The sequence below is a fragment of the Carcharhinus amblyrhynchos genome, chromosome 6 (genome assembly GCF_965287045.1).
Source record: "Carcharhinus amblyrhynchos chromosome 6, sCarAmb.v2.hapA, whole genome shotgun sequence".
Taxonomy (NCBI): Eukaryota; Metazoa; Chordata; class Chondrichthyes; order Carcharhiniformes; family Carcharhinidae; genus Carcharhinus; species Carcharhinus amblyrhynchos.
Window position 1 is genome coordinate 11,024,720 of NC_137329.1, and position 26,264 is coordinate 11,050,983.

General features: G+C 42.8%; 1 protein-coding gene across 7 annotated transcripts in view; it reads right to left on the reverse strand.

Annotated features, from left to right (window-relative positions):
• The window catches only part of gas2a (growth arrest-specific 2a), a 161,063-nt gene that overhangs the window by 46,952 nt on the left and 87,847 nt on the right, over positions 1-26,264 (reverse strand). For all 7 annotated transcript variants that reach the window (XM_080189894.1, XM_080189893.1, XM_080189892.1 and 4 more), the window contains one exon: positions 21,163-21,301. In XM_080189894.1, the coding sequence (XP_080046020.1) occupies positions 21,163-21,301 (139 nt within the window). The remainder of the gene's footprint in view (positions 1-21,162; positions 21,302-26,264) is intronic.

Sequence of the window (26,264 nt, forward strand, 5' to 3'; positions counted from 1 at the left end):
TTATCTGTAATTAACAAATTGCAAACAAAATTGCATTCTCAGGAATGTTTTAAACATGTGCATTCCTATTCTAGTCACATAGGTAAAGCAGATTCTCCCATTTTGTTTAGAAAAGAATTTAACCAGAAAAAAATCTGAGTTTATGCACACCACATGTTCTACTGGTGCTTTTTTTCCCAGGTTTCTTGCATAGTTTGTTGTTGCCCAACACTCGTAAATGTGTGGATATAGTAGGAAGTCACTCAACAGCAACCAAAGATAGGGATATTGGTCAGGTTTTCTCTTTCAGAATTTAGTCCAGGGATCCTCAGATGAGCCAAAGAGTTTCCACTCCTTCTTGCCTGAGATCGTTGAACACAATGCAAACCATATGAAGCCATTAGCCACTGACCAACTGGGGGATCATGATTCTGGCCATTTTACAAGTAAATGCCTGCAAGTTATCTGTCATATTGGAGTCATTTTCAAGAAGTCACTAGTGTTCCAATTCAATTATTTTTTTAAGGGATTTTAGCATCCAATACTAATCTTAAAGTAACCTTTCTGCACATGCCAACTATTTTGCAGCATTCTTTCAATTTTATTGCACTATATATGTTGACTGATCCTGAACTATGAGCTAATTTTCAACATTCCAACATCAACATGAAACTTTTTGACATCCAATTTAACTTCAGACTAAGCAATATGGACACAAATTAATTTTGAGCCTTTAAGTCGATAAAAGAGGAAGCAAGGCATTCCAAAAATCACAAAGCCCAGTCATCAATTGATTCTGGCACATAATTAAGCATTTAACTGTAAAGTAATGTTGAGTTACATCATCTAACTTTCCAGTTCTAGTGGGAAGTGAATAATCCAACCAGTACAATACAATTTTGCAAACCACATGCTAAAATCAGGAAATTAGAACATAGAACATAGAACACTACAGCACAAACAGGCCCTTCGGCCCACAAGTTGCGCCGATCACATCAACACCTACCAACCTACAGACCTATCTATAACCCTCAATCTCATTAAACCCCATATACTCATCCAGAAGTCTTTTAAAAGACCCCAGCGAGTTCGCCTCCACCACCACAGAAGGCAGCCGATTCCATTCACTCACCACCCTCTGACTGAAAAACTTACCCCTAACATCACTTCTGAACTTCCCTCCTTGCACCTTAAATCTGTGTCCTCTCGTAGCAACCATTTCAACCCGGGGAAATAGCCTCTGAGAGTCCACCCTATCTATTCCTCTCAACATTTTGTAAACTTCTATCAGGTCGCCTCTCAACCTTCGTCTCTCCAGGGAAAAGAGTCCCAGCTCCCTCAACCTAACTTCATAAGGCATGCCTCCCAGTCCAGGCAACATCCTTGTAAATCTCCTCTGTACCCTCTCAATAGCTTCTACATCTTTCCTATAGTGAGGCGACCAGAGCTGCGCACAATACTCTAAATGAGGCCTGACAAGGGTCTTATAAAGTTGCAGCATTACCTCCCGACTCCTAAACTCAATCCCTCGATTAATGAAGGCCAGTACACCATACGCCTTCTTGACCACCTCCTCCAACTGCGAGGCCGATTTAAGAGTCCTGTGGACCCGGACCCCTAGATCCTTCTGCTCTTCAACACTACTCAGACTTCTGCCCTTGATAGTGTACTCGTTCATCCCGTTGGTTCTGCCAAAATGGACGACTACACATTTATCCGCGTTGAAGTCCATCTGCCACTTCTCCGCCCAGTCCTGCATCCTATCTATGTCCTGCTGCAACTTTTGCCATCCTTCCAGACCATCCACAACACCACCGACCTTAGTGTCATCAGCGAACTTACTTACCCATCCCTCCACTTCCTCATCCAGGTCATTTATGAAAATGACAAACAACAAGGGTCCCAGAACAGATCCTTGAGGCACTCCGCTGGTGACTGACCTCCATTCAGAAAAAGCCCCATCCACAACCACTCTCTGCCTTCTGCAGGCAAGCCAATTCTGGATCCACAAGGCCAAAGGCCCTTGGATCCCATGCCCTCTCACCTTCTCAAGAAGTCTTGCATGGGGGACCTTATCAAACGCCTTGCTGAAGTCCATGTACACTACGTCCACGGCACTTCCTTCGTCAATGTGTTCAGTCACATTATCGAAGAACTCAACTAGGCTTGTAAGGCACGACCTGCCCTTGACAAATCCATGCTGACTATTCCTGATCATGTCAAACCTCTCCAAATGTTCGTAAATCTTGTAAATCTTAGGTGACAATTTAACTTCTTGAGTAGTAATCATTCTCCATTGGCCATGTATACAAGGTTTCAAAAGCATTAATGCAATCTATGGGCTTCTGGCATAGGCTGATTTTTTATTTGTGCCAAGAAGGTAAAATCTTTTCATCAAAATGAACCCTGGTTCTTGAAATACAAGCACATGGGGCTAAACCTACAACAACAAAAACATACAGTGGAACAAATGAACTTTTGTCTGACTTGTCCACCATCAGTGGACAAGTCCCCAGGACCAGATGGAATGCATCCCAGAGTCTGAAGGAAATGGCAGAGGTGATAGTGGATGCCTTAGTGAATATTTATCAAAATTCGCTGGATTCCGGGGAAGTGCCGGAAAATTGGAAAACGGCTAATGTTACGCCGCTGTTTAAAAAAGGTAGCAGACAAAAGGCAGGGAATTATAGGCCGGTTAGTTTAATGTCTGTCGTTGGAAAAGTGCTTGAATCCGTCATCAAAGAAGAAATAGCGAGGCACCTGGAAAGAAATGGTTTGATAGAGCAGACGCAGCACGGATTTGTTATGGGGAAGTCGTGTTTGACAAATTTATTGGATTTCTATGAGGATGTGACTAGTGCGGCAGACAGAGGGGAACCAGTGGATGTGGTGTTTCTAGATTTTCAAAAGGCATTTGATAAGGTGCCTCACAAAAGGTTGCTTCAGAAGGTTAGGGGGCATGGAGTTGGGGGTAAGGCGTTAGTGTGGATAGAGGATTGGTTGTCTAATAGGAGGCAGAGAGTTGGTATCAATGGCTGCTACTCTGCTTGGCGGCTGGTGACTAGTGGAGTGCCACAGGGATCGGTGCTGGGGCCTCAGCTATTTACCATTTATATAGATGATCTGGAGGAGGGGGCTGAGTGTAGGGTGACGAAATTTGCTGATGACATGAAGATGAGTGGAAAAGCAAATTGTGCGGAGGGTGTGGAAAGTCTGCAGAGGGATCTGGATAGGCTGAGTGAGTGGGCGAGGACCTGGCAGATGGAGTACAATGTTAGCAAGTGTGAGGTTATCCACTTTGGCAGAAATAATAGTAGGAGGGATTACTATTTAAAGGGTGAAAAGCTGCAGCATGCTAAGGTGCAGAGGGACCTGGGGTCCTTGTGCATGAGTTGCAAAAACCCAGTCTGCAGGTGCAGCAGGTGATCAAGGAGGTGAATGGTATGCTGGCCTTTATAGTGAGGAGGATAGAATATAAAAGCAGGAGGTCTTGCTGCAATCAGTCTGGTAAACCTTAGCTGCACTCAAAGAACAAAGAAAATTATAGCTCAGGTACAGGTCCTTCAGCCGTCCAAGCCTGCACCGACCATGCTGCCACTTCCATCACCTTTCCCGGCAATGAGTGCCTGGAATTCATTGCCAGGAGAGGTAATGGAAGTGGATACAGTACTGACTTTTAAGGGGCATCACGACAAGTACATGAATAGGATGGGAATAGAGGGATATGGTCCCCGGAAGGGTTGGGGTTTTAGTTAAGTCGGGCAGCATGGTCGGTGCGGGCTTGGACGGCTGAAGGGCCTGTACCTGACCTGTAATTTTCTTTGTTCTTTGAGTGCAGCTAAGGTTTACCAGACTGATTCCTTTTGATTTGATTTAATTTATTATTATCCCAAGTGAAAAGTATTGTTTCTTGCACTATACAAACAAAGTGTACCATTCATACAGAAGGAAAGGAGAGGGTGCAGAATATAGTGTTACAGTCATAGCTAGGGTGTAGAGAAAGGTCAACTTCATACAAGGTAGGTTTGTTCAAAAGTCTGATGGCAGTAGGGATGTCCAGAGTGCGTGGGGTCGTTGATTATGCTGGCTGCTTTTTTGAGGCGGTGGAGGTGTAAATAGAATCAATAGATGGGAGGCTGGTTTGCATGATAGACTGGGCTTCATTCACGGCCCTTTGTAGCTTCTTGGACATTTCAGGAGACATACCAAACTGTGCTACAACCAGAAAGAATGCTTTCTATGGTGCATCTGAAAAAGTTGGTGAGATTCCTAGTGGAAATGCCAAATTTCCTTAGCTTCTTGAGAAAGTAGAATCGTTGTGGGCTTTCTTAGCTATCACATCGGCATGGAGGGACCAGGAAAAATTGTTGGTGATCAAAAGTTTGATGGCAGCAGGGATGTCCAGAGTGCGTGAGGTCCCAGATTATGCTGGCTGCTTTTTTGAGGCAGTGGGAGGTATAAACAGAGTCAATGGATGGGAGGCTGGTTTGGATGATGGACTGGGCTTCATTCACAACCCTTTGTAGTTTCTTGCAGTCTTGGGCATATCAGGAGACATACCAAGCTGTGCTACAACCAGAAAGAATGCTTTCTATGGTGCATCTGTAAAAGTTGGTGAGAGTCCCAGCAGAAATGCCAAAATTTTCTTAGTTTCCTGAGAAAGTAGGATCGTTGGTGGGCTTTCTTATTTATCACATCGGCATGGAGGGACCAGGACAGATTGTTGGTGATCTGGACATTAGAAACTTGAATCTCTCGCCCATTTCTACATCAACTCCATTATGTAGACAGGGATAAGTCCTCCAACACACTTTCTGAAAGTTGATGACTATCTTGTTCATTTTGTTGACATTGAGGGAGAGATTATTGTCATCAAACCAGTTCACCAGATTCTCTATCTCTTTCCTGTACTCTGTCTCATCTTTGTTTGAGACCCAACCCACCATGGTAGTGTCATCAGCAAACTTAATAATTGGGTTAGAAGGGTTTTAGCAACAGTTGTAGATGTATGAGTTGTATAAGCTGCAATAAGGACACAGCCTTGTGGGACACTGGTGTTGAGGATGATTGTGGAGGATGTGTTGTTGCCTATCCCTACTGATTGTGCTCTGTGGGTTAGGAAGTCTGGGATCCAGTCGCAGAGAGAGTTGTTGAACCTTTGGCCATGGAGTTTGGAGATGATTTTATCAGAATAATGGTGTTGAAGGCTATTCCACAGTTAATTAATAGGAGCCTGACATAAGTGTCTTTGTCACCCAGGTGTTCCAGGGTTGAGTGTAGGGCCAGGGAGATGGCCTTTGCTGTGGACCTGTTGTGGCGATAAGTGAACTGTGGTAGATCCAGGCAGTCTGGTAAGATGGAATTGATTCGTTCCATGACTAACTTTTCAAAGTACTTCGTAATGATGGATATCAGAGCCACCTGGCGATAGTCATTAAGGCATGCCGCCTGGCTTTTCTTTGGTACAGTGATGATGGTTGACTTCTTAAACCAGAAAGGGACCTCAGATTGGTATGAAGAGAGGTTAAGGATGTCTGCTAATATCAGCTGGTCATGGGATGGCAGGTCTGTCATACCAGAAAAGGCTAAGTTGGTTAGGGTTTTATTCATTGGAATTTAGAAGAGTGAGAGGAGATCTCATAAAAAAACTTATACAATTATAACAGGATTAGACAGGGTAGATTCAGAAAGGATATTCCTGATGGTGGGGAAGTGCAGAACTAGTGTGAGGGTAAACCTTTTAGGACTGAGGTGGAGAAAGTTCTTCACCCAGAGAGGTGTATCTGTGGAATTCACTACTGCAGAAAGTAGCTAAGACAAAACATTGTGTGATTCAAGAAGGAATTAGATATAGCTCTTGGGGCTAAAGGGATCAAGGGATGGGGGACAATGTGGGAAAGGGATATTGAATTTGATGATTAGCCATGATCATAATGAATGGCAGAGCAGGCTCAAAGAGCCAAATGGCTATTCCTGCTTCTATTTTCTTTGATCATACATCATTCTATGTGTGATTAGTAGAAAAATTGGAGGGGACATAAGGAAAACCTCTGGATATCTGGAATTCGCTGTCTGAACTGGTGGTTGAGGCAGAAATGCTCAACTCATTTAAAAGGTAATAAAACAGAAAATGTTGGAAAACAGCAGATCTGGGAGCATCTGTAGGGAGAGAACACAGAGTTAACATTTTGGGTCTATGCAAATCTTCATTAGAGTTGAAGAGAGGGAGAAATATTTTGGGGATAGGAGAAGATGGAACAGCTGTAACAGAGTAGTAGGTCAGTGATTAGTTGCAGCTAGGAGATATTGCAACAAAGATGTAGTAAAACTTAATAATAACTGACAAATAGTGTAGTGGGGGAGGGGGGATATATATAGGAAAAGGTTAAGATGGAGAAGAAAGGTTACAGTGTAAAGTTGTTAAACTCAAGGTTCAATCCTGAGGGATGTAATTTGCCTAATTGGAAGATGAGTTGCTGCTCCTCCAGTTTGCGTTGACTTTCATTGGAGCATCGCTGAAGGCCAAGGACAGGCATGTGGACATGAGATCAAGATGCTGAGTTGAAATAGCAAGGAACAGGAGTTCGGGGTCATGCTTGCGGGCTAAGCAAATGTTTTAGAAGTGAATGAATAAGTGCAACAATGGAAGGTCATGCTTGTGGGCTGAGCAGATGTTCCAGAGATGATTGAATAAGAGCAACAATGGAAGGCCAGGGTATTGACCTGGGTTGATTACTGGCTTGGGTGACTGTCCGTGTGGAATTTGCACATTCTCCTTGTGTCTACATGGGTTTCCTCCAGGTGCTCCGGTTTAGAACATAAGAACATAAGAAATAGGAGCAGGAGTAGGCCATCTAGCCCTTCGAGCCTGCCCCGCCATTCAATAAGATCATGGCTGATCTGTTGTGGCTCAGTTCCACATTCCCGCCCTCTCCCCATTACCCTTAATCCCCTCGCTTATCAAAAACCCATCAACCCGCGTCTTAAAAATATTTAGCAAGGCAGCCTCCACCACTTCAATGGGCAGAGAATTCCAGAGATTCACCACCCTTTGAGTGAAGAAGTTCCTCCTCAACTCCGTTCTAAACCGCCCCCCCCTTTATCTTGAGGCTGTGCCCCCTAGTCCTACTGTCCTTTCTGAGCAGGAAGAGTCTCTCCACCTCTATCCTATCCATCCCATTCATCATCTTATATGTCTCAATGAGATCTCCCCTCATTCTTCTAAACTCTAACGAGTACAAGCCTAGTTTATTCAGCCTCTCCTCATAGCTCAGCCCCCTCAACTCCGGTATCAGCCTAGTAAACCTCCTCTGCACAGTCCAAAGATGTATGGGTTAGGTTGATTGGCCATGCTAAAATTGTCCCTTAGTGTCCTGAGATGCGTAGGTTAGAGGGATTAGCAGGTAAATATGTAGGGATATGAGGGTATGTCCTGGGTGGGATTGGAGTCGGTGCAGACTTGATGGGCCAAATGGCCTCTTTCTGCACTGTAGGGTTTCTATGATTATATAATTATCCTTTAGTTGACTTATCAAATAGAATCTTTAATCTTTAACTGGCTGATTCTCAAAACTGAGTCAGAATTTATGGATTTGTGAGAAATTCTATGACCTGAGTTATAATCTAGGTTGACAGCTGAGAGCAGTTTTGAGGTAATGTTTCACTGTTGGAGATGCCTTCCTTCATGAAACATTAAACCACAACCCTATCTGTGTATTTTCAGATGGTTGTGGTGGCTATTAAGTAACCCATAATGTTACTCCAAGAAAAGCAAGGGGCTACATCAGTTTCCTGTATAACATTCCTTGCTACATTATCATAAGTAAAATATATTAATTGGGTATTTATTTTATTGCTGTTGTTAGATCTTGCTGCATGTAGAACTGCTGCCAAATTTTCATATCTTACCAGGCTTCTAAATAAATCCCCATGCATGGAAAAATTTAAGCCATTTCCAAGAAATCTGGAAGAGTTTAGATTTCATTTGGTAAAATATATTAATTGGTTAAACATTTGATTCCAGTGCAACAGGTGGCCAAGGACATTTGAATTCACAAGCTACAATTAAAGAACTGACAAAAGTAGTGTTATCACTACACCAATATTGGGAGGTAGATTGAAATTATTTATAAAACACACAATAAAAATTAACATTGGAAAAATGAATGTAAGATAGCAAATCTCAAAATCAAAAGGGGGACACATGTTAGAGTTCAGGTTAGTTAAGTGAGTTCTGAAACACTGATACCTGGACTTCGTCAATCAGAATTGGTATATATTAAATCCAACCAAACATGCACATCACAGAGCTGTACAGAAGGACAAGCTAACTGGCAATGTCTAAATCAGTGATGGGTAACCCAGGCTAGTGATTGAGCTGCATGAATGGCCCTCCTTCATAGCAGTGGGCCACAAGACTGAAACTGGGCATGTTCACTGACCATGACCCCAAAAAGATTAAATATATTTAATACATGCCAAATATTTCATAACAAATTACATAAAACACTTAATCATTTCCATTTTAATAGAATTATCAATTTTAAATGGTAAAAACAAAAGGAACTTTGGATGCAGAGGGAGCGCATGGCCTTCACAGTCAATGCTATGTGCAATCAGGTATGCATTTCATTTAACTGCAATACGTGCGTGTCACTTCAGTCATAAATGTAGGAAAAAAACTATGTGGATGGAAATCAGTGGAATATGGCAAACCTGCACATGGGCAATGATCAAGAAAATGACTGGTGGGCCACACTCAGAACCCAGATGGGGTCCATGTGATACCCAGGTCACAGTTGCCCACCACTGGTCTAAATGATTTTGATTTGATTTATTATTGTCACATGTAGTAGTATACAGTGAAAAGTATTGTTTCTTGCGCACTGAACAGACAAAGCATACCATTCATAGAGAAGGGAAGGGGAACTGCAGTTCTATGATGCTTCATTGGCTGTAAAGTGCTTTGTCCAGAAACAGCATCATCCTTCTTTTAAAAATGAATGTGCTGCTAGAATTACTACAGAGCTAGAACAGTACTTTTAAAGAGCCACATAGGTCGGATCATTTTGGAATAGTTCATTTCCTAAGCACCCATCCTTCCATGTAAGCTTCTTTTGTTCACAGGCTTTTACTTTTTAGCCTGAACCTTCAGCAAGACAATTGCAACTTTGTCAAGTCTTTTGTGGGTCCAGTGCTTCGGATATCAGTCGCAGCAAGACTTTGTGGCAATGTTGAACAGACATTGACCTGTATCTTCTGTGAACTGACGATCAGAGTTGGACTGGAACTCCACTTCTATTTAATTATCTGGAAATGTAACTTTCTTGTCTGATCCTCTGACCCAGAGAGTGCAAGAACAGTGTATTGCAGTGGATCTGCAAGGTCTTGCCACCCAACCCCCCCTCCCCCACCCCCACCCTGCAATTTGTGAGCTCAGGGCATCATACTGAATGGGGGGGTTACCCCAAAGATGCATTGGGGAACCTCTCCACTCTCCAGATTTATCCATGTAAGGATAGCATGGCAATTGCCTGAGAAGTTCAAACTTCAAACTGAAATCCTTATCCGGTATTTCTGGGGAGGGGGGATTCCCAGGCACATCTTTGGAATACCGCCCCACAAACACCCCGGAGCTTGGAAGTTAAAAGTCATGCTGACAGTCACGTAAGGTCTGTCAGATGAGAATTTGTATGAGAAGTTTGATGTGCAATTCTTCTATGTTATTTTGATCTAATTTGTAATCTTTCAGCAAATTTTCCGGTGACAAATCGCAACTTTATTGTTGATTGGTAAGAGTTATGTTCAGAGACAATGAAATTTGTACTTTACAGTGCTCCTATTCCCATCAACACCCCCCCCCCCGACTTTGCCAGCTGCTACCACTATCTCAGTTTAATAAAGTTTTATATTTCTGCCTGCACCTTTCATCCCTAAGCAGTTTGAAAATTTTCCTACCTCAACATATGCAGAAGTTTTTCCAGTCATTGTAAGTGAAACACATGGTTTTACTAATGCCTTTTTCTCTGGAGCTAAGAAACCTCAACTATTAGGTCAGTATGAGGAACAGAATGTTAGCCTCCTTTGCAGCTTGGAAATTCTGCACAAAATATTCCTAAAATTCTGACGTACAATGTTTTGATAAAGATGCTGGAACCCTTTGATAATTAAATTTCAATGCAGACATAACAAAATATTTTGTATTTCTGAGAAGGCAAATATAGCTGATGAGGTCAAAAGAGAAAATGCAGGAAAATCTCATCTGGTCTGGCAGCATCTGTAAGAAGAAGAGCTGATGTTTTGAGTTCAGATGACCCTTTGTCAAAGCTTTGGCAAAGGGTCATCTGGACTCAAAACAGCAGCTCTCTTCTCCTTACAGATGTTGCCAGACTTGCTGATATTTTCCACCATTTTCTCTTTTGGTTTCAGATCCCAGCAACTACAGTAATTTGCGTTTATATAGCAGAGGTGGTATTGGCAATTGGCAATTTATAGGTAGCAATTGAGTTACAGAATTTTTTATTTTTAATGCAAGAAGTAATCAGACTCAGTACTGGCCAGAATTTTACCTGCCTGCCCACCACGAGAATCAGAGCGGGCGAGGGGCGGAGCATGCGAAGGTCCATTGACCTTGGGCAGGATTTTATAGTTTTGGGATAAGCAAGGCCATAAAATCCTGCCCAGTATTCCAAAGAAATTACCATATTTTCTTCCCTCAGTTTCCTACCAACCTTGAAACTGACAGAAAGATTGTCAAAATTACTATAATCCTAAAACTGAATCAGCCCCTTTTTCTCTCCTTCCCCCTCCCAAAATTATTAACTCCTTGATGGATATTGGTTACCGAAATTTACTTCATCCAATTGCACATCATTTGTGAGTAATCCTTGACAATGAGTGTCAACAGGCTACTTAACGGTGTCAAAGCAGAGTCTATCTTGTTCTCATCTATCATTCATGCATGTACATTTCAAGGTCAGATTGCTGGATAGCATTCAGGAGAAGAATCCTAGGCTAATTTTGCTTTTTGGCACTCAGACCAATCCTCTTTCCACTTTTGCAGAGAGGAATTAACAGCACAGAATCAGGCTGAAACAGAGACTTCCTTAGTTTATATAACCAAGTTATTCACTGGATAGATGTCATGAGTTCCTCTAAGATCTCATGGAAGATGGATTTTAATAAGCATTTTAAACAGTCTAACCAAACTCTTTTGAGATTATAATACTATACTAAGAATCTATTCTGAGTTTAACAGCAGTAATCTGACAAGAAATAGGCAAAGATGTGCCATGAAATCTTTTACATCCCCCCAAGACAGCAGACTGGACCTTTGAAAGATGACATCAGTATGGCACTACATCATTTGTGGCAATAGGTGTGCCAAGTTTCCATAGTGAGATTTGAACCCACAACCTTCTAACTCAGGAGGTGAGAATGCTATCACTGACCCATTGTTGATACCCCAATAATGGCCATTATGTGCAGTCTGTTCGAATGAGAAATTTGAGGAGTGTTCGATGGTCACTCAGATGACCAACCTCTATTTGGACAGTCTGTGAATTAATAGGCAACGTGCCTGTTTGTTGCATTCCACACTGTATGATTCACTGCAGATTCATTGGCATGGCAGTGTCTTTTGTTAAACATGTGCACCTGCATTCTTATAAATTACAAGAGGAAGTGTTGCACACATTTCCTCTGTGATGTTCCACCACCTTCTAGTGATGAACTTGAATCAATATACTGTAATGCAAGATTTCAAATTTAAGCAAAGTGTGAGCACACATACCATGGCAGGGTTTCAGAGAACTGCACATTTATTCTTACCCACTCTCACAAATGGTGCACACATCAGACAGCATTGGCTGTGAGTCACTTCCTTCGATTTTGTTGTACTGATCTTCACAATTCCAAGGACCGTATAGTTCTGCAAGATCTATAAAGTTGCACACTGCAATAGAGCCATTCTGTTTCATTGACTTATTCCAACCATTTCCTCTCCAATGTAACAGGACTCCTTTAAGGTTGACCAGCAATCCTTTAAAAGCGGCTAATTCTCAATAATTTACTACGGGTGGGATTTTACAGCCGAACTCATCCCAAAACTGTAAAATCCTGCCCAAGTTCAACGGACTTTCCCATGCTCCGATTCCTGTGGTGGGCGAGCAGATAAAACCCTGGCTTATGAGTCTACAGTGCATACTAGCATGTCATACACTTGAAAGCAGGAATGTTGCAATGTCATGCAAATGAGATGGACTTGTTTTATAGCATAAGTTCAGTATACTACTCAAAGGCATGTGCAGTCCCGAAACATCTGCTATGCAGCCGCATGAAGGACCATGCTATTTGTTAATAGAATCATGGAATCCCTACAGTGCAGAAGGCGGCCATTTGACTCTACACTGACTCTCCGACAGAGCACCTTACTGAGGTCCACCCCCTGCCCTATTCCCATAGCCCGACACATTTACCCATTCATTCTCTTTAACTGACACATCTTGAGACATTAAGGGGAAATTTAGCATGGTCAATCTACCTAACCTGCACAACTTTGGACTATGGGAGGAAGCCAGAGCACCCGTAGGAAACCCACGTAGACACAGGGAGAACATGCAAACTCACACAATAGTCACTCAAGGCTGGAATGAAACCCAGATCCCTGGCACTGCCAGGCAGCAGTGCTAACCACTGTGCCACCCTTGTCTTTATAAAAATGGCCAAAGTTGAAAAAGAAAATCCTTACGGATGGAATGATGGCTTCTGTTTGAGTTGTGGCATGTTGTTGAATCTATGCAAGAGACTTTACCTTGCATGTAGTCTTAAGGTATTTCGCCAGTACAGAAACTTTCCATTCCAACTGCACTGGCATTCTTTACTTTGATAAGATGAAAGGAAAAATGACAGGTGTGGACAGCGCATCCTTCTGCCTTACTGCGTAACTCAATATTATTAAGAGCCTCCGTCTAATTGAGGAGGCTTCAGGCAAATCCACATTCAACAATCTGCTCTGAACATTCTGCTCATATGTTAACAGCTGTGATAATTTCCCCGAGAACAACTGAGACAATTCACAACATTTTAAACAATTCACAACACTTTAAAGCAACCAGCAACTTGTTAACTAAAATAATATTCTAAGAAAAATGTCAATTTGCCCTATCTCCCAGTGTTAACAGAGCCTTTAAAAATTCCAGGATCTGAATCTGGATCTGCATCTGCACTCTCACCAAAAACCAATCAGTTCTTTTTTGGGACACACCCTATCTGTGTACCAAGTTTCAATGAAATCTAATCATTTCTTTTGAGATATTTTGGTTACAGACAAACAGACCAACAAGCAGGGGCAAAAATAGTACCTCCATCAAAACTGAAGTATCTGAAGTAACTGTGATATATTTATTTTAACACAGGAACACACCTTCTTTAAATTAATTTGTGGTATATGAGCATTACTGATGGCAACAGCATGTATTGCCCATCCCTCAATCTAACAAAGGTACTCTCTACAAGAAGCTCGTCTTATTACAATCATTTTTCATAAATGAGCGGCTGGAGAATTCCTCGCTGATACTCCCTGCAGCAGTCAGAGGCAAAGAAAGCCTAGGTCTTCGACACTCAAAGGGCTGCTGGAGATTGGGCACCCATTCAGTCTGAGTCTGATGATGAGCCTCTGGAATCAGCTGTCAGCTCACAAGTAGAGATATAATGGGAGACAGTAGAACATCGGGCAGAGCTTTGACAGTCACTCATCTGAGTAGAGCACACGTTGGAGAAATCCCACCACATTCGGTCTGATATTGTGGCTCCGACATGCAAGCACCTCGAGCAAGTCTTAAGAACATAAGAACATAAGAAATAGGAGCAGGAGTAAGCCATCGAGCCCTTCGAGCCTGCCCCGCCATTCAATAAGACCATGGCTGATCTGAAATGGATCAGTTCCACTTTCCCGCTTTCTCCCCAGAACCCTTGATTCCCTTGTCTATCAAAAACCTATCTACCCATGTCTTAAATATATTTAGCGAGGTAGCCTCCACCACTTCAACAGAGAATTCCAGAGATTCACCACCCTTTGAGTGAAGAAGTTCCTCTTCAACTCTGATCTAAACTGCACCCCCCCCCCTTATCTTGAAGTTGTGCCCTCTAGTCCTGCTAGTCTTTCTAAGCGGGAAGAATCTCTCTACCTCTACCCTATCCATCCCTTTCATTATCTTATACGTCTCTGTAAGATCTCCCCTCATCCTTCTAAACTCCAATGAGTACAGACCTAGTCTATTTAGTCTCTCTACAAGAGACAAGTCTTGTCAGATTTGCGCTCAGCCCTGCGCTCCACTGCCACACAATCTCATGGGCATCATCAAGAAGTAGGCGACATGGGAACGAGGCACACTGACCTCCATCCAAGTGCACCATCTCCTGCAGGAGTTAGGGCCACACCCTTGGACACCCACAAGAACGATGAGTATCAGCAGGGGCCACAGAAGGTCTGCCCTCTGCCTTCCACTATTATCCATTATTCTTCATACTCCTACACCTCCTTGCCCCTCTATCTTCTGTAATATTTGCCCTCTTGCAACCTTTGCATGGCATTCCCTCCCCAGAGGCGTTCTTGTGGACAACGTTGGCAAAGAGCAGGAGAAGACCAACCGTACAAACCCAGCAGTGTTGTATTAATCACAACAAGCATGGCACAGCACTATGGCAGGTAAGCTATATATGTTGCACTCACCTCAAAGTCATGAATGAGTCAGGGTCCAACATATGCACGTCACACATTTTCAAACAGGTTTGAGGCAGATTTTCCATTGGTGTGACACAAGATTGGCAGGCATGGGGAGATCCTGGCATGTATTCATGAGATTTAAATGAATGCAATGGTATACATGCCACAAGGCAGCAGTTTAACCAATCCATTCTCAACCCATCATCAGATTTCCAACTGTTTGCCTGCCGCTAAATTCCCTGTTTCCACTCGCCACGAAATCTGCCATGGGCAGGATGGGAAAATTCCATCCAATAAGTGAATGGAAGCAGCAATTATAAAGGGACAGAGGCAGACTGAATGAGCAGTCAAAACTATGGCAGATGAAATTTAGCCTGGGAAAGTAAGTAAAATAAGGAAGTCAAAATATTTCCCTTATGCTGAGAGACTATTAGCTGTAGAGAGACAAACAGCCCCCGAACTAAAAGTCAGTTGAGACCTCATCGACATAAACAACATCAACAGCCTGTCAATCATTTCAATATGCCTGATGGCAAATGATAAGAACTGGAAAGTTTCCTGGTCAACCATACTGAAGAAGGCAACAGCAAACCACAGCAGTAAACAATCATGTTCCAATCCAATGCAAATCCATGATCACAAACACCTTTTTTTTGGTTAGGGCATAGCAGCTGCAGTAGTAGAATATAGATTATAGGTGTGTAAGCGACATTAAAGTATAGATCAGCAATGATCTAATCGAATGACAGACAGAGCTTGTGTGGCCGAACGCATTACTTCTAATCCTAGATCTCATCATGGGATTGGAACTCACATTCTTTGGATTATTAATCCCATAATTTTATGGGTACCCCAAATCTGAACCGTACGTTATCTGAATCAGATAAGCATCTGAGATTCTAACAATGACCATTCTGTTAACTTCAAGGCTTTAGTGACCTATTTATTTCCAGACACATGTGCAGAAAGCTTAATCGTATAAAACATTTGGATTCATTTTCTTTTCTAAGAACATCAGCAAGAATCCAAATATAAGTGACAAGCTCAGGTACTGATTGCTGATTTATTTGAACCAGACTTCAGTGTAAGTACTTACAGGTAAAGCTCATTAAAATTCTGAATCCACATACTATGCTTCAAAAGATATCAAACAACAATTTCTGGCTTCGCTGAGGTCAGATCTTGGCAATGGAAGGATTCAGGTTTGAAATCAAGAGATTAGGGATGGAATTCTCCCAAAAAAAGAAACTAGAGTAGTTCACGCTGTTTTTTTTCCAGTGGGAGTTCAGAGAGGAATCTCCCACACTTTGTACACTGCAAAGGCTATCAGCTGAGCAGGCCACTGTGCATGTGCTGATCCGTCAGTGCCAAGATCCGCGCATGTACAGTAGCCCCACACTACACCCTCATCAGCTGGCCAGCTCGATCACCGGCCAAACTCGCAAACCCCGCAATGCCAGCTCTCTACCCCCCCAAGCCTCCAACCATTCCCAGGCCCAGCCCCAATGCCCCCCCACTCCCAGTCTGCCGCAAAATCCAGCTCCCCCCCCTTGTGATCCCCCTTCTCCAAAAGTAACCAGCCCCCCGAGTCCTGATTTCCTCCCCCCCCCGTCACTGTGTTAACCACCACTCCCCCACTCCCCAGCCCACCCCGATTGCTGGCCTCCCTCCTTCTCCGACTGATCCTTAGGCAGAGTGACAGTGGGATCACCTCATCGTCACTGATCGCTCCCAGGCTCTGCCCCATCAGGCCCTTCCCCCAGTTGGCCCTGCCCCCCTTGGCACTGACCCATGCCCAATAGGCAGTACCAAGTTGCCCCCAGGGGATTGGCACTTTTCCCCTTGGGCAGTGCCGGAGGCACAGAGTGGCACTACTAGGGGTGTCCATGCCCAAGGGGCACCATCCCCTACTCCCTGACACCCTGAGGGGGTCCTCAATTGGCTCCCCTTCACTCCAGCAGGGTGGCACCACGTTCCACAAAAATGGGGTGTTACTGCAATCCTCGCTGGAGTGAAACACTCTGGCGGGGTGGTAGAGGCTTGCAGGCACAGAGACTTCAGTCCCGGGCTCGCTAATCTCATTTAAATTATATGGAAATGATTATTTAAATAATTTTTGCAACTCTCTGCCAATTTCCAGCATGGAGCAGACGTTAATGGAAATCCAGCGCTGGGAGACACTATTGCAGCGGGAACACATGTGCGAATCTCGTGCATCGCCGGAGAATCGCCCCTCAACATTAGCAGTAATTTGTCCAGACAACTGATGGGATTTGAGCTTTGAGTGAAGAACAAAAGACAGTTGTCACTGCAGATACAATTTCCAAACATCTGGATTCATATTAATCTTTGTAATTGAAGGTTATTTTTATGTAGAATTAGGAAGGTGGAGATTAATTATTTATAAGAAATACTGGAAAAACACAAGAAAATTTGCGCTGCACCTATTTTTCAAACGAAAACTGCAGAGGGACCTCGGGGTCCTTGTGCATGAGTCGCAAAAACCCAGCTTGCAGGTGCAGCAGGTGGTCAGGAAGGCGAATGGGATGCTGGCCTTCATAGCGAGGGGGATTGAATATAAAAGTAGGGAGGTCTTGCTGCAGCTGTATAGGGCATTGGTGAGGCCGCAGCTGGAGTACTGTGTGCAGTTTTGGGCGCCGCACCTGCGCAAGGATATTTTGGCCCTGGAGGGAGTGCAGAGGAGGTTTACTAGGCTGATACCGGAGTTGAGGGGATTGAGCTATGAGGAGAGGCTGAATAAACTAGGCTTGTACTCGTTAGAGTTTAGAAGAATGAGGGGAGATCTCATTGAGACGTATAAGATGATGAATGGGATGGATAGGATAGAGGTGGAGAGACTCTTCCCGCTCAAAAAAGACAGTAGGACTAGGGGGCACAGCCTCAAGATAAAGGGGGGGTGGTTTAGAACGGAGTTGAGGAGGAACTTCTTCACTCAAAGGGTGGTGAATCTCTGGAATTCTCTGCCCGTTGAAGTGGTGGAGGCTGCCTCGCTAAATATTTTTAAGAAGCGGGTTGATGGGTTTTTGATAAGAGAAGGGATTAAGGGTTATGGGGAGAGGGCGGGAAAGTGGAACTGAGCCACGACAGATCAGCCATGATCTTATTGAATGGCGGGGCAGGCTCGAAGGGCTAGATGGCCTACTCCTGCTCCTATTTCTTATGTTCTTATGTTCTTAATACAGGGTGCAGAACATGTGCTCAATCCACCATGGAACAGCATTATTGGTTAAGGTGTGTTGCACTCAGCACAACCTGAAACTGGTGTTTAGGCCATTTCCTATGCAAATCAGCATCCTAACTTCTGTTTCAGGCTCCTTTCTGAAAATGGCTCGCTACTAACCACAGCATATGCCATCAATACAGTGGTCAGTTATCTCCAGTGCACAGCAGCTAAAGCAGCAGTCTCCAAAAGGTATTACTGAAAGCTTTTACTATCACCCTCATGCTTGCCAACGCACAACAGTTCCCGATTATGCAATGCCTGGAATTTTCAAATCCTTTCAGAGCCTCAGGTTTTACGAAGTGTAAAATTTCCTCCATCTCTACAACCCTCCAATTTTGTCCTCTTCAGCATCCCCAATTTTAATTGCTCCATGACTGGTGGTTGTGCAAATTGTGTTTGGCCAAATTAATTGAGCGTTTTAATGGTGTAACAGTAATACTTGTTGAGGATTGATTATGCAATTAATGTGATTTATATGCACTTCCACAACATGTTTGGTAAAGCTCCACATAATTGCCAGCAATGTTGAAATCTATAGAATGAATGGACAGTGGTAGCATGGATACAAATTTGGCTGAGTGAAAAGAAACACAATAGAGGTGAATGATTGTTTCTCAGATTGGAGGAAGACCAAGGGAACAGCACTTCATCTTTAGATTAGGTGTTTTATAGAACTCAGCACTTAGTTCAACAACTTCAGACCGTTTTCAGTCTTAACCCTGGCTTTCTTGTTTTTGCTTTCAGACGGCAGCTATTGATTATTCACACCTTCTGGACCCATCTTACTTGTTCTATTGCCACTCCCTTCTGCTATTCCCCCACCCATTTTGTTATTTCATTTCTCCCGTCTTCTGCCCCAATTAAGGACCTTTCCTTTTGTTTTTTTCCTCCCAGCTTCCCCTGTTTCATCTCCTTAAAATCTATAGAATTTCGAAACTTTCCCAGCTTTGATGAAAGTTCACAACAGGAAATCTAACTCTGTTACTCTCCTCACATATGCTGCCAGACTGCCTGAATATTTCCAGCATTTTCTGCTTCATCTCGTGTTTCCTGAATCCACAATATTCTGCTTTGTACCTGGGATAGGTAATCTGCTTTGCATAATCTATAGCAATGACTTAGGCTTAGAAGGCACAATTTCAAAATTTGGAAATGACACAATTGGAAATATTCTGAACAATGAGAAGTGTAGCAATATACTTCAAGAAGACATATAGGGAAGGTGATTCTCCCAACCTGCTGTGCTGCTTATGTAGTGCAGTAGGTTGGGAGGATCAAGCAGAGGCCGTTTTGCAGACTCCCCATTGGATGCCACCCAGAATAGTGAATTAAAAGATTGGTTGCTGTTTCTCAAGCTTGCACTGATCTCCATTGGATTACTGTAGCAGTAAAAAGTCTGACAACACCAGGTTTTAGTCCAACCGATTTTATCAAATAAATCGTTTGGACTAAAACCTGGTGTTGTCAGGCTTTTTACTGTGTTTACGCCAGTCCAACGCCAGCATACCCACATCATGATTACTGTAGCAGGCCAAGACAGAAAGGGCAAAGTGGGAACAAGGTGGAGAACTGAAGTGAGAAGCTCAGAGTCATGCTTGCGGACTGAATGGAAGTGTTCTGTAAAGCAGTTACCCAGTCTGCAGTCGGTCTCCAATGAGGAAGAGACCACACTGTGAGCAATAAATACAGTATACTATCGCTAGTTCACTTGGAAGGAGGGTTTGGGGCCTTAGACAGTGAGAATGGAAGAGTAAAAGGGCAGGGATTGCATCTCCTATGCTTGCATAGGAAGGTGCATTGGTAAGCAAGGGGTTATTGCAAGATGAGTGGAGTATATTGGTAGGGAAGTATTGCTGCAATTGTACAAAGCATTTGTGAGACCGCACCGAGAATTCTATGCACTTTTTCAACCTCTACCTAAGGAGCAATGTATTTGCAATGGAAGCAGTTCTGATCTCTGGGATGATGGGGCTGTCTCATGCAAAAAGGTTGAGCAGGTTAAGCCCATAATCATGGGATGGGATTTTCCAGCTGCGCTCACCCCCAAACTAGAAAATCCCACCCAAGGTCAATGGACCTTTATATGGCCTGCACCACACCCTGCCCCCCCCACCCACCCACCCACCCACTATGATTCTCATGGCGGGCGGGAAGGGAAAATTCCACCCCATGGAATTTAGAAGAATAAGAGATGACTTTATTGAAACATATAAGATTCTAGGAAGGCTCGACAGGTAGATGCTGAGAAAGGGTATTTCTCCTGATGGGGGAATCTAGACCTAAGAGGCTCAGTTTCAAAATAAAGGGTCTCCCATTTAAAATGGAGGCAAGGAGGAATTACTTCTCTCAGAGGGTTGTCAGTCTTTGGAGAGGCTGGGTCATTGAATAGATAGACAGATTTTTGATTGGGAAGGGAGTCTAGAATTATGGAGTCAAACAAGAAAGTGGAATTCACAATTAGGTGAGAGATCTAATAGGGCGGCACAGTGGCACAGTGATTAGCACTGCTGCCTCTCAATGCCAGGAACCTGGTTTCACTTCCTGGCTTGGGTCGCTGTCTGTGTGTAGTTTGCACATTCTTCCCATGTCTGCGTAGATTTCCTCCGGGTGCTTCGATCTCCTCCCACACTCCAAAGATGTGCAGGTTAGGTGGATTGGCCATGCTAACATTTCCCTCAGTGTACCTGAACAGGTGCCGGAGCGTGGCAACTTGGGATTTTCACAGTATCTTCAATGCAGTGTAAATGTAAGCTTACTTGTGACTAATAAATAAACTTTAACTTTAGGTGACCTTATTGACGGCAGAGTGGCTCAATGAGCTCACTGTCTAATCCTGTTTCCAACTTCTCATGAGATTGTTTTCAGCACTTGAGGTTTTTATTTCAGATTTCCAGTTGCATTTTAATCTCCTTGACAGATGGTCTCAGTTTTATCAATCAAAATGCAGTTTCAAGTAAGGCAAAAACTTGCTTGCATGAAGATTTGAGAAGTCCATTGACAGTTAGCTGATCTTTATGTTGGGCTGATCTTTAAATCAACATTTGTTCTTATCTTGGAGAGTGCATCAGTGCTGAACTATGGAGCTCACTACTGGCTTGGAATTATTACATTTGAATAGCAGGATGAGCATCCAAACCAAGATAGGATACATTCATAGTTTGATTAAACCACCTATTTGCTATTTTGGTTGATATTTTTGCTTTGCTTTACTTACTGCATCATCCAGTAACTTTCCTGCACTCTTCTTTCCGGGAGATTTGGTTGGCGATGGAGATGGGAGAGGTGCTGAATGGGATTCTTCCTGTTCGATTTCTTTTTCTAATTTGACCAATCCTGATGGTTCCACTCCAAACCTGGATTTCAAACGAAAACAGTTCAGATGTTGTGTTTTGTTAAATGAATCAATATGCACAAACCCAAAATTTAATTCTCAAGAAAGCTAGCTCAATCTTGATTTGATTGTAAGGGTTGGTGTAAGTTGTCTGTGCTAAAGTGCACAATTTTAATTTAATTGTTTCCATTCATGTCCAATGCTTGCCAAAATTAGCATTACCTTTTGAAGCACCAGTGATACTGACATGAAAGACATTACATCGGGATGGAAGCAATTATATAAAAAATGTGCATGCTGAGGAAAAAAAATATAGTTCAAATATTTTAATCCTATTGTTAGATTAGTGATGATTGCACCAAAGTCTTTTCAATTGAAAGGTTAAGATAGTTTATAAGCTCGGGTTGTATCCTACACTGTATCATATATAATATAGATGTGGCTACATCAAATTACTACACACAAAATTCACAAATCAGACTGTAGTTCGGGGCTGAGAATGAGCCTTTTGGCAGCAATAGCATTACCTTGCACATCAGCTGTTAGTGCATGATATTATTGAGAACTGAAGTGAGATTTCTACTCAGCATCATGCTTAATCATGCACTTTGGAAAATCTGCTCTGCATTTGGCTTATTAATGTCACTAGAGGGATAAAATAACAATATATTGCTTAATATACTCCTCTCAGAGGCCGATTAGTTCAGTTGACTAGAAAGCTAGCTCTTGATTCAAGATAATACCAACAGTGCAGATTTGTTTGGTACTTGGGACCTGCCTTTTCATTCTGCATGAAAGTGAGAGGCAATGGCAAATCACCACTGAAAAAAAAAGTAAACTGCAAAGAAAATGGCCCAGGATAAAGCATTAGCAGACAAGGAGCCTTCAGGCAGAACACAGGTGAATAAATGAACACTCGGCATCCACATTAAATATTTGCCGCGCTGCTGAACATGACCCTCTGGGAGGTCCTGGGGGTGGGAGTGAAGTGAGTGCTTAAACTGGAGAGGTGTGATCCTGATATCAAGATAGGTGATCAGGAAGAAGGGCGGTCATTAGGAAGTGGAGGGTATATGATCAGAAAGAACAGCCGAAGAAGGGTCCAGCAATAGTCTTCAGCACCACAGTGGAAACAAGGAGGAGCATTCCTGCTCCAAGTGGATCTTCAAGTCGGTGTATTTTTTTTAAACTTTCCTTTCACGGTTTGTTTTATTCATTCATAGGATGTGGGCATTGCTGGTGTGGTCAGGATTTATTGCCCATTATTAATTGCCATGGAAACTCCTTGTTGAACGACTGCAGTCCATGTAGGGTAAGCACACCCACAATGCTATTAGGGAGAGAGTTCCAGGAACTTGACCCTCAGACAGTGAACGAGTAGAGATATATTCACAAGTCAGAATGGTATATGACTGGGAAGAACTTACAGATGATGTTGTTCCTGGATGTCTGCTGCTCTTGTCTTTTTAGATGGTAGCAATCGTGCGTTCGGAAGGTGCTATCGAAGGGGTATTGATGAGTTCCTGCAGTGCAGCTTGTAGATAGTATATACTGCTGTCACTATGCGTTGGTGCTGGAGGGAGTGAATGTTTGTGGATGAGGTGAATATCAAGTGGGCTGCTTTGTCCTAGATGGCTTCAAGCTTCCTGAGTGTTGTTGGAGCTGCACTCATCCAAGCTAGTGGGGAGTATTCCTTCACACTCCTGACTTGTGCTTTGCAGAGGGTCAACAGGCTTTGGGGAATCAGAAAGTGAGTTACTCGCCACAGGATTCCTAGCCTTTGATCTGTTCTGCTGGCCACAGTATTTATATGGCTAGTTCAGTTCAGTTTCTGATCAATGGTAACCCCCCGGATGTTGACAGTGAGGGATTCAACAATTGTAATGCCATTGAATGTCAAACAGCGATAGTTAGATTTTCTGCTGTTGGAGATGGTCATTACCCAGCACTTGTGTGCTGTGAATGCTTCTTGTCATTTGTCAGCCCAAGCCTGGATATTGTTCAGATCTTGTTGCATTTGAACATGGACTGCTTCTGAATCTGAGCAGTCATGAACAGTGCTGAGCTGTGTGCAATCATCAGAGAACATCTCCACTTCTGACCTTACAATGGAAGGAAGTCACTGATGAAGCAGCTGAAGATGGTTGGCCAATATATTACCCTTAGGAACTCTTACAACAATGTCTTGAAACTGAGGTGTTTGATCTCCAACAACCACAACCATCTCCCTTTGTGTAAGATAATTCCAATCAGCAGAGATTCTTCCCCCGATTCCTATTGTTTTGCTAGGGCTCTTTGATGCCATACTTAGTCGAATGCTGCCTCACATGACTGGATGTATCTGCACTGCAAAACCTACATCTGATCTGTTGATTGTTGAATTGCAAGCTTCTTAAGGACTGTTGGTTAAGCAGCATATGGACACCATTTTCCTGTTTGGTGTCTGAAAACTGGGCACTTTGCTGTTAAATTCCTTAGCCAGTCTGTTTTTACTGAGTTTTGAGAATAAGGGAAGAAACACCTGTCATCCCCTTCGGTAAGCCACTATGACAATTTAAATATTCCATTAAATTTTTGCTGGAATAAAGGAAAACCTTAAATCGAATAAATATAGCAATATTAATCCTTGTGAATACACTACCATTAGTTGTTGAATGGGTATAACAGATCTGAAAATATGAATCACCGTTTGTTCAATATTAGGACAACAATTTATTACATCCCTTGTTCAACACTTCTCCAGTCTGAATAAATGATCATTCAACGTATTTCAGAAATGCACTTTAACATCTGTCTGATGACTCACTCAATTACTGACTGCAAACAAAAATGGGCTTTGACATGGGGCACTGACTCAACCATTTCAATGCTTTTGCTACTTTTTAAAATCTTTTTTATTCAAAAATATGCTTTATTCATTAAAAAACTCTCAAATAAACCATTGCAAACCTACATATCTAAAAATTACAAACAGTGCAGAAAAGAATCATTTCTACAGTCCTGTACAATGCTCATTTACACAAAATTACAATCATCACATTTCAAAACTTAAAACTATGTACATACGTCAGGTCTTACTGTGTGCTATTTTTCAGATTGGCACATAGTTACGCAGGTCGAGGATATTCTGCAGTTACCGGGCCCTCGGTCTGCCTCGATTGAAAGGCTTTACAGTGTGGCCTTTCCTCATTGTGCCTTTGCAGCGGCTACCCCAAGCTTGAGAGTGTCCCTCAGCACATAGTCCTGGACATTGGAATGTGCCAGTCTGCAACACTCGGTCGAGGACAATTCTTTCAACTGGAAGATCAGCAAGTTTCGGGTGGACCAAAGTGCGTCCTCCACCGAGCTGATGATCCTTGATACTGATAGTTGATATTTGTCTCCGTGTGCGTCCCCGGAAACAGCCCGTTGAGTTCAGAGTCCTGCGTCACCGAGCCGCTCAGGATGAACCTCAACGAATACCACTGCATCTCACTCCAGACCTTCTTTGCAAAGGCACATTCCACAACGAGTTGTGCGACCATCTCATCACCCCCGCAGTTGCTTTGAGGGCAGTATGCTGTCATGTTAAAACCTCGAGTGTACATGAAGGATCTGACAGGGAGTGCCCTTCTCACCACCAGCCAAACCAGGTCTTGGTGCCTGTTTGTGAGTTCTGGTGATGAGGCATTTGCTACTTTTACAGCAGCTGAAGTTGAGAATGGATTTTTTAAAATTCATTTGAATGGCAGCAGAAGGGAGACACAGTTGATTGGAATTTTATGCATTTCACTCAGCATATCATTCATGCTGAATTTGCAAAGCAGCCATCCCTTTAGGTAGAGTAGAATCATGCATTTCAGAAGAAAGGCAAGGAAGAAACGAAGGGATGAGGCACATGCCCTTGAAAGCTATCTGCCATGTTATGTTGTCATCTTCAGAGTCTTTTATTCTCTTCCAGGTCAGAGAGAATATAGGGACATTGCCTATTGACTTATGCCCCACTATAAGATTAAAAACTACTTATCATCACTGAATATGTGAGCATCATTGTCTGGTATTCTGCAAAGTAAATAACTAGGAGCAAGCCTAGATCATTTGCCCCCTCAGATCTGCTCCATTATTTGATCTGATTGTGCTCTTGTCTCCACTTTCCTAGCTACCACTCATTAACCCCAGACTCTCTTGTCAGCCTAAAAATGTCTAGCTCAGTCTTGAACGATGACCCAGCCTCCACTGCTCAATGTGGAAGAGAATTCCAAAGGATAACAGACCCGTGAGACAAGAAATTCCTCCTTACGTTTTAAATGAGAGACCCCTTATTTTGAATCTGTACCCCCTAATTATATCTTATTGGGTTGAGGATATTGTGGGCCTATCTCCTGATTCCTAATACACTTTTGTTTTTGTGCCGCTTGTGCAGTGTATGAAATAGATTCTGTATAATTGTATCAAGGGTAGAATCGATTTTTCACTCTACCTGCCCATGTTCTGGTAAGTCACTTCGGTCCTACATTCCAGCCGATAACATTGAAGATTTCAGTTTAAATATAATCTTTGGCAAACAAGCTTTCAAGAGACAATATCCTTTTGTCAAGCTTTTGGGTTTAATTTAAAATTAGAATGTGCATTTTAATGTGCAAAGCATTTGTTTTCTTCGAGTGTTCACAAAGGGTTTTGACTGAGTGACGTTTTGTGTTTAGTTCCTTTTACACATTCCAAAACACTTAAGCTTTCTGATGTCAAATTGAATTTCAGAATTTGAGAGACGGCCTTGCAAATTCAGCAAAAGATTAAGAATATCGTCCAACATGTCTTTCACCCACTTCCCGTTTCTCCCTTCTCAAATAAAACATCTTGTCATTTGCTTTGAAGGTTAATTGTTATTTTTCTAAGAATCCTAACTGATGGATCAAACTTTTAGATCATTGTGGAGGAGATGTGGCAGATGTCTTTGTTTGACCGCGCAATTAACTGATGGTGTTCATTTGCTTGGGTTTTGTACT